The following is a 15,991-nucleotide window of genomic DNA, read 5'->3' on the forward strand; positions in this document are numbered from 1 at the left end:
AGGAGGGGAGGGGAGTGTTTGTAAATTTTCTAATTATAAGAAAGTATTAATAATTATAACAAATTTTAAAAAAGTTCGTTGTAATTTACTCTTTTTTTTTTTTTTAATTATTATGCTATTACAGTATGAGCGTAGAGAAAGAATATGTTATTGCATTATCCAACACATTCTTGTGATAAAGTAATTATTTCCTAATACTCTCTGATTAGGCTTGTCAATGGTTAGGATATACTAAAAAAATAATCTTCGTACTCATATCCATATCTTACCCCACGGATAGAAGATCATACCATACTCAAGATCCGTGAAATTAAATGAGTATCATTACACATTTTATTTGTATTGATTACGTAATGAAATTTTGACCAAATATGCTCAAGTTTCTCAAATAGACTCCGTAATTACTCAAAATTAATTTTATGATTAAATTATGCCAAACTAATGGACGAAAATTAATTTAGTTAAATTTGAATAATATATGAAATAAATAAAATTTGGTTGATACAAATTATTAAAAGTTCATCAAATTTGAATGCAAATATAAATTCAAATGATACTTAAGAAATTTAAATGCCAGTTAGATATATTGTACTTAATTTCATTTGTTTTTACCAACTCTTACGTCTTTATTCCTATTTTGAACTTGTTTCGATTTCATCATCAATTAATATTATAGGTTCATCATTTGGATATAAGATTTTTATTTAAAATTTTATTAATATCAATCCGTCATTTGGACAAAATCAAGTTCATATTTAAATTTCAACTAGTTATCTCTGCATGCGGTTTCTGCGAGTATATAAAAAAGAATTATGATGCGAGATAGAAAGAAAAATATGTGAAAAAAGAATTATGGTGTGAGAATGAGAAAGAAAAAGTCTGTTAGAGGAAAGAATTGAAGCGTAGGGTGAGAGAGAGAATATATTATAATTGTGGGTTTAACAAAAATATAACAATTTGTAAGAAAAAGAAATATGGAGAAGCAATTATTAAAACAAATTCTTTTTTCTTTTATGTACGTATTTAGGGGTCCACTCCAGAAGAGAGTCCTCACTTCTACATGTTGCCTACACAGATTGTCACTTCCTCAGTGACCATAATGTATCATCAGATAATGTTTGTGCTACATTGCAAATGGAAAACCTTTATACAGATTGTGACCTTTCTGAAATTTCTGACTGAAACGTTGGCTCGAGGGGTGAGCAGAGGTGAGACTGATATCACCTTGTTTTGGAGCTTGGCACAAGAATGGACCCGAGAGGTTCATGCAAGCAGGCATGAGTTTCATATGCCGCTTGAGTGTCAAAATATGACTGCAGATCTATTTGACATGATGAGTTCCAAGCCTGGCTGGCAGCTTCTTGTTGATAGTAAAATTCACAGATGGCAAGTAACCAGTTTCTGGTCACAAAGCGAACCAAAACTTATCTCAAACAGAACTTAAGGAGCTGTTCCACTTCTGTTTAGTGCGTCTACCAGTAATCGCCACAAGAGCATTTTCCGTCCTGAAAATGGTGAAATCTTGTCGTATCTCTCACAACTATTCCCCTACCTTCTATTGCTGAGATAAATTTTGTGGCCTCATGGCAGTCTTCACAAACTCTGAGGTTCTTAAATACTCTGATTGGTAGACCCAATGGCACCCTTATTAATCCAAAGGCTATAGCAAGTTTCTCACTATGCCACAGAAGTAGCTGCTCTTTTTGCTCCTCCGAGACGTCATGCAAAGCAGATTCAAGATTAGGCACATAACCTGCCAACTTCATTTTTTTCTCAAGCTCAATGAGTTTGGCATGTATGTGTACAAGCTCAGAGTGAAGCCTATCTCCTGATCTGAACTCATGAATTACACTCTTTATCTCAATCCAGCTACATCCAGGTGTTTTAATGACCATATTTTTCTTCATTGATCTTCTAATTCTAGAAACACCTTCCCAGTTCTTCTTTGCAGCATAGACATTAGCAAGTTGCACGTAGGCAGCCGGATTAACAGGATCGAGGTTAAGCAAGTTTGTGGCAGCAAACTCAGCAATTTCTAAATTCTTATGTATCCTACAAGCACCTAGAAGGGTTCCATATATTGCAGAATGAGGTTTAAAGGGCATATTTTTAATCAAATCCACTGCCTCAGTAAGCTTACCAGCTCGACCAAGTAGATCAATCATACATGTGTAGTGATCTGGTTTTACTATAATTCCATAATCCTTTTGCATTTTCTCGAAATAATAAATCCCAAGATCCACTAATCCAGCATGATTACAGGCAGATAAGACTCCAACAAAGGTAATCCAATCTGGTTTCGTTCCTTTATCTCTCATCTCAGAAAACAGATGGAGAGCCTTGTCGCTGACCCCATGCTGGGCATAGCCTGAAATCATTGCATTCCAAGTCACCACATCTTTAGATGACATCTCCATAAACAATTTCCATCCATCTTCCAGAACCCCACACTTGCAGTACATGCTGATCAATGAAGTTCCTACAGTCGTGTCAAAATACATAGGGGACTTGTACAAAAATTGATGAATTTGTTTCCCCAATTTCAACAGTGACATATTACTACAAGCCAAAAGAACACTACTCGAGCTTGACGGATTGGCCTGGATCCCCAATTCCAACATTTTCTTGAAAAGCTTCAAAGCATCCTCTCCTCTACCATTTTCCACGTAACCCGCAATCATTGCATTCCAGGTTACCAAATTCTTTTCCAGCATTTCATGAAAAGCTTTTTCAGCCAATTCAACCTCACTGCACTTCATATACCCAGTGATTATACTCGTCCGGGCAACTACACTCTTCACAGGAGCCTTTCCAAATAATTCTAGCGCTGATTCCATATTCCCAGCCTCAACATATCCCGATATCATCGCATTCCAGGTCACAATATTTCTTCTTGGCATGACATCAAACAACTCCTTAGCATCATCCATCCTCCCATTTTGCGAAAACCCTGAAATCATAATGTTCCATGATGCAATATCTTTAATCGGGATTCGATAGAAGAAATCTTTAGCTGCCTCCACAGCAGCATTTTTGAAGTAACAAGCCAACATGACATTGTACGAAACAGTGTCTGGTTCAGGAATTTTATCAAACAGGTCTTCTGCTTCTTTCAGTTTCCCTGGCTTGCTTGAAAACCCGGATAGAATCGAATTCCAAGTGACCGTTGTCCTCATCTTCATATTTAGAAAAACTTCCATTGCTGAGTTTAGGTCCCCACGTCGAATATAGGAGGTTATCTTTTTGTTGCTCATGACGACGTGGTTAATTTCATGCGGATGACGTAGTGTACTTGGAAATTGCGACTGCAACGGATTTGGCGAAGATATGGAGGGAAGTAGTTGTGGGTTTGAATCAGCATTTGGGTATTGCATTTTAGGAGTAGAGTTATAGAGGAGATGTATAGATCTTACGGAAATTGCCGTCAAGGAGTAGGATAGATCAAACTTTGCATTTCTGAGCTGTAGATACGGCATTTCTCATGGCATGCAAGGGGGAACAGAAGCCTTTAATTCTTTGGAAAAACTTAAAGAAAAGTTATTCCGAGTATTGAATTTCAATCAGATTTGGAAAACTACTCAGAACTTAAAACCCTCGAATTTCCAAACTACCACAACCCCCACTACAGCACTACCTACAATTTGAATATTCATGTTCTCCTTACCTAAATGTCTGAAAAAATAATAAAATCATAAAAATGGAAAATTCTAATAAAAACACTCAAAGAACTGCACAAAAATATAGACAGAGAACAGGGGAGGTGATGGCAGAGAACGGGGGAGGGAGGCGCCGGCGTAGGGGATACCGACGGTAAGGGGTGAGGGGCCGGTAGGGATGATCTTTTATATTTTCATATAAAAATTATATTATTAATATTCATATATTATGTATTTTATTAATTATATATAAATAGCAATATACAATTATATACATAAATAAATTAATATTTTATTCTAAAAAAAGAAAAACCGCAACAAAGGTGCGTGTATTACACCCACCATTCTAAAGGGTAATTTGTTTTATTGATATTTTTATTTTTAATGGAAGGTATTTTGTACATATAGCATATCTCATGGAGTGGTGTGCATTTTTCAAAATAAAAGTAAAAACTAACTTGGTGACGGTGGTGATAGTGGAGAAAGTGCTGGTGGCGAGGAGATGCAGCTTGAGAGAAAGAGAGAGTAGGATTTGGGAGACGCGGTGGAGAGAAGAGAGAGGCGGCGAGTGGAGAGAATTCTAAGCCAAAAAGGTGATTATAATTATTAGCCCTAATACTATCAAACTAGAAGAAGGATTAAATGATAGGATTGGCGTTAACAAAAAAAGGGGTTAAAGTGGAATTTACCCTTATTATAAGATAACCAGCAGTGCCGCATTCCTCTGAATACGAATCAATCCCTGCAAACTACTGCATCTGCCGTAAAATTTCCCCTAGGAAATCCCATCCCTTAATCCACAACATAGATATTTTCACACTTCTCTAGGCGTAATAATATATATACAGCGAGCACATGACGCAAGAGAAAAAGGGTCCACTCCTTGGAAAAGATTCACATCGATTGCCCACATATACGGGATTCTGAAAAAAGAGGGCAAGAAAACATAGCGGAGAGGGTTTTGATGGCCGACCACTCCGAGGATTTAGACCAACTTCTTGACAGTAAGAGAAATTCGTTGTCCCTTTTCTTTATGGCCCATGTTTTTTTCTCTTGAGTATTTGTTAATTGTTTCGCATGATGTAGATAGATATTATTAGTACACAGATGACAGCTCTTACTGAATTTCACATTTTCTTTTTGTTTGTTGGAACGATTTCAGGCGCTTTGGATGATTTCCAGAGCCTTAACCTCACCGCTTCTGCTCAAAGGTATATTTTCCCTTTCCGCATATTTTGTGTGTGTGGTTTGATAGGAAGCGGATTGCTTTTAGCTTTACATAATTTGTATTTTGAGCTTTGACTGATGAGCTTTGCTTCTGTGTTCGTTTTGAATTTTCCATATGTATAGATTTTGTGACTTTTCCTTTTGGGTTATAGTGGTGTCGATAATAATTGTCAAAAACCTGGAGAGAGCAAGCAAGAGAGTTCATCTACATTGGCATGTGGAAATGTTCAAGGATTGGGAATGGGATTGCCTGATTTGAAGATTAAGAAAAAGGGTAAACAAAAGGTGCCATCAGTAAAGCAGGACGCCCATATTTCTGAGGCGCTTGATAAGCTGAGAGAGCAAACTAGGGAGGCGGTCAAAGGTTTGGAGTCGGTGGCCGGTCCAAAACCACCAATGGGTGCAGAAAATCTGGGGGGTGATGCAATGATGGAGGAATGGGTTAAGCAGTTTGAGGAGCTTGCTGGCTCTCAGGTTTGGCAACTTATTTATCTTGAGTCTTATGTTTTGCCGCATGTGATTCATTTATTTGGTTTAGTTGATCTAGTAAGTTGAGTTTTGCAATTTGATTATGTTTGAGACCAACTACTTTGTCAAGTCTAGTGTTTATAGTTCGATGAAGGATTGAGAACTCTTTTCCTTGTAGGAGAGCCTTTCTGAAAATCTCCTGGCTAAGACCTTGTGAAAGATTTTTTGGCTATTTGTTCTGTAGAAACCAAATGCTATCATTCCACGTGTATCCAAAACTTGCCTACCATTATCTTAAGAAGTGAACAGTAATTTCTCATCCTTTTTTGTCATTGATATCCACATGGATAAAAGTTGCTTCAGGACAATGGATATGTTGTTCTCTGAGTATGTGTTCTTGCACAATACATTTCCAAAGTGTTTCAATGGGTTCTTTCTGCCTTATTGGATACATACAAACAAGTCCCTCATGACGTTCCGTGAGCATGAACTTCTTTTATTTTCCTCGACTGTTTTGTCTGCTTAACATTCAATCAGTCTTGAGTGCAGTATGTTGGCTATGCTTTATGCGGCCCAAATTGAAGGTCTGCTGAAGTAATGGCTACAGTCATAAATTGTAAATAGACTCTAGTCCATGAAATGAGAAAAGTGTAAATGGGATATTAAGCTAGTGGACCTTTATGATGTTTATATTATGCAAGTATGTATGAAATTGTAAAGCACAATTGACTTTTGCGGTAGGTGGATGCAATTGCTCTGTAACTTAGATATAACAGAAACTTCTCGACATGTGACTGAAAGTAGGGAATGGAAGGTTCTGAGTAATTGTCTCAACCTAACTCTTCGCTGTATCTTATTGGTGTGTATTGATGTTTGATATTGTGGGCCTTTCCCTTGATATTCATTACCAGAAACTATTGTACTTTTCATTGTTTTTTAGCCTTCCTTTGATTTCCATTACCAGTGTCTTTTATACTGTTTTATTGTTTTTTGTTGCTTTGACTCTGTTATAGAAAACTTTATGTATGTAATAGTTTGTTTCAATGTAAAAATTTTGATATTGCAAGTATGGCAGAATGGATGCACAAAATAAAATGCTGGTTAGGAGATGAGACCAATAGGTATTGCATATGGAACTTTTGTTGTGCAGTAACTGAAGTCATTTCTTTATTGGAAATGCAGAAATATTCAAGCTGATTTTGCTTATGCAATTTTTGTGCTTTCTTAAACATTTTTCTTTCTCGTCTAGTGAGTAGAACAGTCATTCCTTAGATTCAATTTTCTTCTTCCTCCCCTCACTCCATTGTGTGTTTTTCTTCATTTTGGCTTGTTCTTTTCTCTCTTCCTAAACCTGCAAGGACGCGTGTGGATGTGGCTTATATTCTTTTGGGTCTGGATCCTTTTTTGGGTTGAAGGTTTCGGGATGTTTCCAATGACATTCCATGCTTTTCTTGTTTATTGCTCCAGCTCAAAAATGAATAATTTTGAGTCTTTTCATGCAGGATATGGAGTCAATTGTAGAGACCATGATGCAACAGCTTCTGTCCAAGGAAATTCTTCACGAGCCTATGAAAGAAATTGGAGAGCGTTATCCTTTATGGCTGGAAGATAATAAAGCTAAATTGACAGATGAAGAATATGCACGTTATACTCACCAATATGAGCTTATAAAAGAATTGAACCAAGTTTATGAAACAGATCCGAGTAACTTCAACAAGATTGTTGAGCTCATGCAGAAAATGCAAGAGTGTGGCCAACCACCTAATGATATTGTGCAGGAGCTTGCTCCAGACTTTGATCTATCAACTCTTGGACAATTGTGAGTGTATCTTAGTTTCTTTCTGCAGTTTTAAAGTAGCCTCCGGATTTCTGTCATGGAAAGTGAATCTACATATAAGAAAGATCCTTGTTATGGTATTTAGATAGTTTGGAAACAGCAAATCAAGAGGATACGGCTATAGTACAATAGCTGCATTCAGTCATGTAGCTACAACTCAAGTCATCATGAACGAGCCTCTCTAATGATGCTGGCTGTAGTTTGAGTGGAGATGCAGTTTAGTTGGGGTGTGTAGAATTTTTACGTCCCTTCTGGAAAAAGAATCGACTCTCTCATGCTTAGGCATAAAGATGTTCCCTGAAGTATATTAGGGTCTCTAAGGTGGTTATTACTGCATTAATTCTGAGCTGGAGGGAATCAATCTTTTGAGGAAAGACTAAAATACTCTGTTTCTTGCCTGCGTTTAACCATAAGATTGGTGTAAAACTCATCTGCAATTGAGGATAAATTACCCATCGAACATGGGAATTAGGATTTCCGGAAAGTTGGTTGATCCCGCCTCAGGTTTCCTCCAATGGGTGTATCTTTATTAATTTTCGTATGTTGACTTAATACACGATCTCTGAATTACTTGATTGATCATCATGTCAGTTTTTACCCTTTCCTTAAAATCATCTTTATCTTTCTTTCACGGACCATCTATGAATTCTTTGTCTTGCTCTTGCAGGTCTCCAGAGATGTTGGAGTCTCAACAGAATTGTTGTATTATGTGAGGGGGTGGAGAGATGCATTTCCGCTATCCTGCAGTCTTTTCCGTTATAGAAAAATGATTTTAGATGCGTCACTTGGAATTATTTTGTTTTGAGGCATGTTGTCTATATATCAAACTCAAGTTTGTTCGACATCTTCAGCCTTCATGGCGTTGCCTGATTATCTCAATTTTATGTCCCATCTGGATTCTTGGAGCGGATTGAAATTGATTTGAAGTGGGTGCATACACTCCTTACTATTTTTCGGCAAAAACGTGGTCGGCACTTAACATTTTGGAGGGTAAAATGGTCGATTTAAGTTTGATTCATTTTAGATCTTTAAGTGTATAAAAATGATCAAATTAGTACTTTCTTGGAAAGGAAATCACTTTTTTATATTTTTGTATGGTATGATGTTATTATCTTGTATAAGAAACGAAAACTTTGAACTCTTATAAACAAAATATTAACGTATTGTTTAATTTAAAATAAAATAGTCTATCTTTCTTTTTTCATTTGCATAAGTGACAAAAAATATCAAAATTATAAATAAATTTATTAAACTTATCTAATCTAAAAATATTTTTAAAAAAATCTAAGTTGGTTCTTTAATTTTTGGAGTTAGAGTTATGTCTAGTAATTAGATCTTAACAATGTTATTAAATGTGTTAGTTACGATTTTGAAGAAAAAGATTTTCTAAATAAATAGTCCCATTTTATGAAAAATCTCTTAAAATGATCATATAAATATGAAATACCCAAGAATCTAGTTAAAAAGTACAATCTAATAACTTTTTGTGTGATAATCCAAACATTTAATAAATTGTGTTAAGGCTTAACTTTTTTAGACTTATGTTTAACTCTTGAAATAAAAAGTTATTGACTTGGGTTTTTTTTATTATATTTTTATATTAGATAGATTTTATAAAATTTATTCATAATTTTGTTTTTGTTGAATTACTAAAGAAAGAGACTGTTTATTTTAAATTAAGCAATATATTATTATTATGTTTACAAGAGTTCAAAATTTTTATTATTCACATAAAATAATTACAAAAAAAATATAAATAAGTTAATTTTTTCACTTAAAATGATTAATTTGATAACTTTATGAACTTAAGGGACTAAAGTGATAAAATTAAAATTATTGCCCGTTTTACCCTCCAAATATTCAAAATCCGACCACATTTTCGTCGGAAAATGGTAAGAGGGATCAAATTGAGACAAAAACTAAAATTTAAGGATGTTAAAGTCAAGAATTGAACTTGAGGAATTAAAATAATCTTAAATAAAAATTTAAGAGACCAAATATAGTATTTATATTTTGTATAGTTATCAATATTAATGTAATAAATAAGCATGAGTTCTTCTCTAAATGTAAAATGAGAATGATCACGAACAAACATTTTTAAAATATAATGATGGTATTTTAAATTTACCTCTTTCAATTATATAAAATTAAAAGGAACTTTTTCTAAATCAAGCAGTGATTGATTTAATATTATATATATAATATAATAACAAAAAAATAATTAAAATTATTCAACCATCATTATCATCATCATCATTATTATTATTAGAATAATTTATGGAAACCATGAAATTTCGACATAAGTTTATTAGTAGGAAAATAGATTGCATACTACGTATCTTGGTATAAATATATACTCACAAATAAATCTAAAAAATATAAATTAATTGTTAGAACTTGTTAATTTATAAAAATACAAGAGATTACAAATTACTAAATAATGATTTATAAAAAATTATCAAAACTAATTAAAATATTAATTAAATTTATCTTCATAGAGATTAGATAATATAAATAAAAATACTATATTCTATTATAATTTAAATTAAAATATAAAATATTGATATATGGTGAAATTTTGAATATGAAATTGATATAATATTGAATATGTAATTAATATATAAAACATTATATATATACATCTATAATTTTTTTTTTTAAAAAAAAGAGCTCCCAGACTTGTGAACAAAAAATTTCTGACTCAAACTCGAGCTCGTTAGAAGCTTTCGTTGAGCTTCAAATTAAGCCAACTCGCGAGCTCGAGTCAACCACCCTAAGTTATAACTAAGCTTTTACCTTCAGTTTCTAGGAGGCAGGAGATTTATTGATAGGGAAAAAAAAAGCAAAAGAAAATTCCACATCAGGTTTTTTTTTATTTAAATATTCGACTATTCTGAAAGTAAATTGCACTTAATCTTTTTTTTTAAAAATCTGATAATCCCATCCTCTCAAATCTTTCTTAATTATTTTCGAATATCTTACTCGCAAACATCTGATAAAATATTTTGAAAATCTCACTCAAACACACTCTCAGTCTATATTGCTCCACAGAAAATTCCTTCCAACTCCATCCATCCGGCTCCATTTTGGTCATTCAAAGCCTCGGAATCCAACAGCATACCCAAAACCCTCTTCAATCGCTACAGATAATGCTTGCATCCTCGTATAATAAAATGTTCGGCTACGGCTTTTGGTCCATAGCCATGAAACTGAGTCAGAGACGAGTAATAATACATTGGTTGTTATTATCATTACTGTAGAAATGAACACTTACAAGCAACAAATTGCACCAATTACATCTATACATGGACGTATACTTGTCACAATTTTTAATAATAAATTCTGATCAAATGAATGAATAAATAAATAAATAGAATTGAAATTAGAAGGGTGGTCTAAGCTACAATGCACGGCCACTTCAAAAAATCATTCAGTATGGTGTCGAACACTTATTGCACACGGACACGTCTCGAGCACGTGAAGGCCTAAGCATCCGAAGGTGAAATCCAATGTCTTCCGTTGACGAAACTCTTGGCAAGAAATGGATGGGCCGTGTCATAGTCCAGCTCTCGGGCCCATGATACTCCTCTCACTGCTCCAACTCCAGGCCCATAGCATTTGTACACTCCAAAAAACACAGTCCTGCGTGGTATTATTATTATTATTAAAATAATTAGAGCAATAAATTATTATTAATTGAAATAAATCGATTGTAATTAATAATATCATATAAATAAAATCTAATCAACACCTATTATTACAGTATAAACAACAGATCTATTATTCAGTAGACACAACGCACCACGCATAAAGCGAGGTTCGAACCCATAATCTTTAAGATCATGGGATCTCAGTTACTGAATTAGACATTATTATTATTATGGTTATTTCTTTTTGTCTTTGAAGTTCAAGTAATTTATGGCGACTAACGGTTGATGCACAATCAATATGTATGTAAATTTTTAATTTATTTTTTATATTTAGGTTAATTACACTTAGATCCTTTTGAAAAATATGAAATTATACTATCTCTAACGAAGTTCTAAAATTATATTTACACTTCATCCAAAAATTTATAGTTTACATTTGACCCTTTCTTATTAGGATTTCGATAAAAAATACTGAAGTTAGCAAAATAATTACATGAATTTTTAATTTTACCCTCATTTAATATTCTCGTGTAATAATTTTATACTTATAGCGAAAAAATATAATGATGTTAACCTCAATCTATACATAGATATTACATTTATTTCTTTATAAGTATAAAAATATACATGAATATATTAAATGAAGCGTAAATTAAAAAATTATGTAATTTGTTTTGCCAATGTTAGCATTTTTCATCCAAATCTTAATAGACGAAGAATTTTTTGAGGGGTTCCAAATATAATTTCAATTTTTTTTTGAAAATTTTCAAAGGGGTCTAAGTATAATTAATCCTTAAAATTCTAGTCATAATATTTACGGAATTTATGATACTTATCAGCTTATAAGCTGCATAATTTTATTTTATCCAAATACTTTAAAAGCTTATTCTTGAAAAAAAATCTAATATTTTATAAATTATACAAAGTTATAAGATATTTTAAATTTAGCCAAACACCTCTCCAAATTGTTATGATTAAAATTAATATTAATTTTTTTGGAATTTCCTAATTAATTTTTGATTTAAAATATAGGCTTACTTGTTCTTGTTGCTGACGTGGTCCCAATCGTCCCAGCCTCCATGAGCAACGACGTCGTCGAAGTATGTATAGGCATAAACGATCCTTGAGTATTGGCCCATAGCCCGGCCCACATAAAGTGGGCCGGTGCCCGTCACCCTGCAGTTCACGAAAGCAAACCCGGTCTTCTCATCATCTATATTTCTATCTTGCGCCGCAATTGACCCAAATCTAGTTGCTATTGAGTGCAGCTCACAGTCCTGCAAAATAAAACACATTCCCATTAAAATAAATAAATTATATATATATATATATATATATTCGAATAAATTGATTATAATTATATTATGCTCTCAAACCCTAACAACTGTAATAATTGATATAGTAATCATCAATATCAAATATTTTTAATTAATTAACAACTATTATTAAAATAGACGAGTAATTACTATTAAAGTAAAACAACTGACCACACAGTGATGAAATTTGAACTCATGGTTTTATAATCATGGCCTGTGCGGTCTCAATTTTATCCATTAAACTACGTCTCATTAGCATAAATAGTAAACTATACGTGTTGTCGACGTACCACCTTCTTCCGATAATAGAAAAAGGAATTACGATTGTTATAGTAGAAATTTATTATGTCTAATCAATTAGCTTTTAAGAAATAATTGATATAATTTTTATACACGTATCTTGTATTAGTTGTAATAGCTAAGTTTTCCCACAAGGTGTTCTCGAGTCTACCGGACCGAGAATAATCCCTGTTTGTGATTGTCGCTAGCCAGAGGAAATTTTGCACACGATGAGATACAAACATAAGACTTTCTTCTAGATAGATCCACTCCGCATATATAAATGCAATGTGGCCTTAAACCATTGCACCAAAACACTCTGGAATTAATTTCAAAGGGATAATTATACTTACACCTCGTAATCTATAGTTTGTTCACACAAAACAACTCCTGCCTCTTTTGTATAACTACAGAAACCACACCTGGTAGTCAAAAAGTAGGGGCAGTTTATGTAATGATGTTGACGTTTTTGGAGTGTATATGTGTAGTTTTTCAAAAAATAAGGTTGGTTTGTGTAAATAATATTGACATTTATGATGAATACATATATAATTACATAAAATATATGAATGATCTGTATAAACAGACTATAAATTAGAGAATACAGGTGTAATTATCCCTTCATTATAATATTCATATTAAAAATTAATGAAAAGAATAGGGGTGTTGGTAAAATCAAGAAATTTCCTTTCAAAAAAAAAAATAAAATCAAGAATTTGTATTGATAGAAGAAAAGGGGATGAAAAGGTGGGCACACAATAGGGAGAATGATTAGGAAGCAATGTGCAGCTAAATTCTTACTTTTATGCTCACACATAATTATCATAATTGTTTATTTTTTTTGGAATCCCAATTTCAAACTTTTTCGTACATAAGAAAGCGTGAAAAGCTGTGAAAGCCAAGAAAAAGCAAACACGCTTTTTTCAAATTTCTCCCTCATTCCAAAAAGATGCTAAACACCAAGCAACATAAGACAAAACGACAATACCCAAAAACAGCTTTTTCTTCCATCTCCTTCACTTTTTCAAAACAATAACACAAGCGCGCCATGTTTGGTTTTATTGTCCCCGGACAACTACACTCCATATTTAAGAAATTACATCTGGTATCTTAAGATTTGTTTTCATCGAATAAATAAATTTTTTTATTAATTAAAATTCACAAAATCTGATGATATTAATAAAAAAGAGGGATGTATTCATATTTATAAATAGAGGGAGAAAAAACATGTTTGACTCAATTAGGTAAAAAGATAAATAAAAATAAGTTAAAACACTGAATTATGTGCTTTTATGAAAATATAAATAAATATTCAAAATATTTCTGATTGTAGTTTGAATAGCGAAAAATTAAAAAGAAATAGGACCGTCATAAATTTTCTATTTTAATAATTACGCATCCATGCAAAAATTCAAAACTTTATATATACTTTTGCCTTTTATTTTAGTTTTTTTTTAAATAAAAAATTATGTGTGGAACTAGAAATTACAAATATCCGCTAAATAAAGTATAATCTATAATTATTAAAAACTATAGATAATATTTACCTTATACATGGATCTGCCATTGCCAAAAATGAAGTCTATAGAACCCTCAATATAGCACTCCTTGAAGTAATGGCGACCGGCGTCATCGCACAGAGTGTCTTGTGCGCCGTAGAACCCACACCCTGAGAAGAATGCCTTGTCCCCCGATATTCGGAACGCCACCGCTTGCCATCCCTGCATCCCCGGCATTGGCGCCGGTGCTGTGTTCTGCGTATACATACATATATGTTTATGATTATTTCAAATACGTTGCACACATTGTCTGTTGTAATAATTTTGTACACCATTATTGTCATTAATAATAATTATATTACGACAAAATAAAATTTTTGTTACTTGAGATATTATCTTGGCATAATATTTATACATATATGTGGGATTAATTACATTTAGACCCCTTTTGAAAATGCGAAATTATACTTTCCCCTAAAAAAAGTTTTCGAATTACAGTTACACCCAAATTCACTGTTTACACTTGATCATCTTTCGTTAGGGTTTGGATGAAAAATACTGACCTTTGCAAAAAAAAAATTAAATAAAGTTTTAATTTTAATCCTCATTTAATATTTTTATATATTAATCTTGAATTTATAAGAAAAAATATAATAATGTAACCTCACTTCACATATATATATATATATATATTACATTTATCCCATTTTAAATACAAAAATATACTTAAGAATATTAAATAAGAGATAAAATTAAAAATTTATATAATTTTTTTTACTAACGTCAATATTTTTCATTCAAAGCCAATCATAAAAAATTTCAAAATTATGCTTACAGCCCATCAAAATATATATATTTATCATTAGAAAATTGTAATATTTATATTCGATATAAAATCTCTTTCAAATTAATTTTTTAGAACCAAACGATAGTGACAGACATGGACAACACGTAAAGTAGCTACGTATGTTTGTGGGAAAAGTGACAAAAAAATTGAATAGACTGACTCTATTTTAAATTTTATTACATTCATCTTTCGTTTCATTTAATATATACACATTTTTTTAATAAAAATTATATAATATATTTATTCAATATAATGTACCTGCTGCTATTTTTGATTGGGTAATATTATAATTAAAAAAATACCTAATATTTTTACAAAATATAAAATTAAATTACCTTAAAGCTGATATTTCTGGCAGAAAAATAAGGTGCGAAGACGGAGACAGAGGCGGAGTGATAGGTACGGAGTTGCTGGCCGTCGGGTCCTCGGTCACACGCCCTGTCATGCCATTCTATCACGGTCACATCTCTTCCCTCCCCTTGGAACGTAATGTACGGCTTTGATGCCGGCACCGTCACCTTCTCTCTGTCCACCACAACACCTCTTTAGTTTCGTTAACTACTACGTACACATGCATTTTTAATATTAACTAATAAATGTAACTATTAATTCATCCCAATGGTTTATGTATTTGCACTTCTAACTTTCTTGTGAAAAACAAATGCAATATTTGTCGTGTAATTGATTACTTTTTTTGAACTGTACATTAATATTCACACACATCCCACGTGAATACATTAGGCCCATTTGTGAAAATATTAATAGACCGCAAGAAATCTCCCTAGAAATGAAAAAGTACGATGCAACTTCCTGACGTGGGAGACAGTGAACGTCTCTTTAAAAGAGTTTAGAGAAATATCGCGTTGCATTTTTTGTGTTAACTAAAGGAGTTTTGTGCTTATTAGTATTTTCAGAGGGGTAAAATGCGATAAACGCTGCATGAACTAACATGCAAGTGATTATACATGCACGTATTTTTTTCTCGACTCATTTTTTTTTTTCATTTTCTAAATTAGAAAAAGAAAATAATAATAAAAGAAGTATATTTGGTGTAATTACATGTAACAGCCCGCACTGATTTGAATGAGGACATTCTTCCGGTTACCCTCCGGGACAGAATCTACGGCAGCCTGGACGGAGCGAAAGTCGCCGAGGCCATGAACGTCGACACGGATGAGGCGGTGGCCGGAGGGGCCGACCCATTTGTGGCGG

At 32.9% G+C, this 15,991-nt stretch overlaps 3 protein-coding genes across 3 annotated transcripts; 1 reads left to right on the forward strand and 2 right to left on the reverse strand.

The window, feature by feature from the left end:
* On the reverse strand, nt 997-3,964 carry LOC105155844 (pentatricopeptide repeat-containing protein At4g16835, mitochondrial). Its single transcript, XM_011071823.2, has one exon. It carries the CDS (start codon nt 3,474-3,476, stop codon nt 1,473-1,475), a length of 2,004 nt encoding a protein of 667 aa, XP_011070125.1. The 5' UTR covers nt 3,477-3,964; the 3' UTR covers nt 997-1,472.
* LOC105155846 (peroxisome biogenesis protein 19-2) lies at nt 4,392-8,093 on the forward strand. The gene is made up of 5 exons (XM_011071824.2): nt 4,392-4,660; nt 4,819-4,867; nt 5,036-5,357; nt 6,854-7,170; nt 7,856-8,093. The coding sequence occupies exons 1-5, from the start codon at nt 4,621-4,623 to the stop codon at nt 7,899-7,901; spliced, it is 774 nt and encodes a 257-aa protein (XP_011070126.1). The 5' UTR covers nt 4,392-4,620; the 3' UTR covers nt 7,902-8,093.
* Nucleotides 10,412-15,991, reverse strand: LOC105155935 (probable pectinesterase 68; the record flags this gene model as incomplete). The annotated part of the gene is given in 5 exon segments (XM_011071916.2): nt 10,412-10,830; nt 11,877-12,115; nt 13,981-14,187; nt 15,115-15,304; nt 15,839-15,991. Coding segments are annotated over 5 exon segments (946 nt in total), but the record flags the coding sequence as incomplete, so codon positions are not given.

Source organism: Sesamum indicum, linkage group LG2, assembly GCF_000512975.1.
Source record: "Sesamum indicum cultivar Zhongzhi No. 13 linkage group LG2, S_indicum_v1.0, whole genome shotgun sequence".
Classification (NCBI taxonomy): Eukaryota; Viridiplantae; Streptophyta; class Magnoliopsida; order Lamiales; family Pedaliaceae; genus Sesamum; species Sesamum indicum.

Coding starts and splice junctions, on each gene's coding strand:
- LOC105155844 (XM_011071823.2), bottom strand. CDS start 3,476: ATGCCGTATCTACAGCTCAGAAATGCAAAGTTTGATCTATCCTACTCC.
- LOC105155846 (XM_011071824.2), top strand. CDS start 4,621: ATGGCCGACCACTCCGAGGATTTAGACCAACTTCTTGACA. Junction 4,661..4,818: donor TTTAGACCAACTTCTTGACA/GTAAGAGAAATT, acceptor GAACGATTTCAG/GCGCTTTGGATGATTTCCAG. Junction 4,868..5,035: donor CTCACCGCTTCTGCTCAAAG/GTATATTTTCCC, acceptor TTTGGGTTATAG/TGGTGTCGATAATAATTGTC.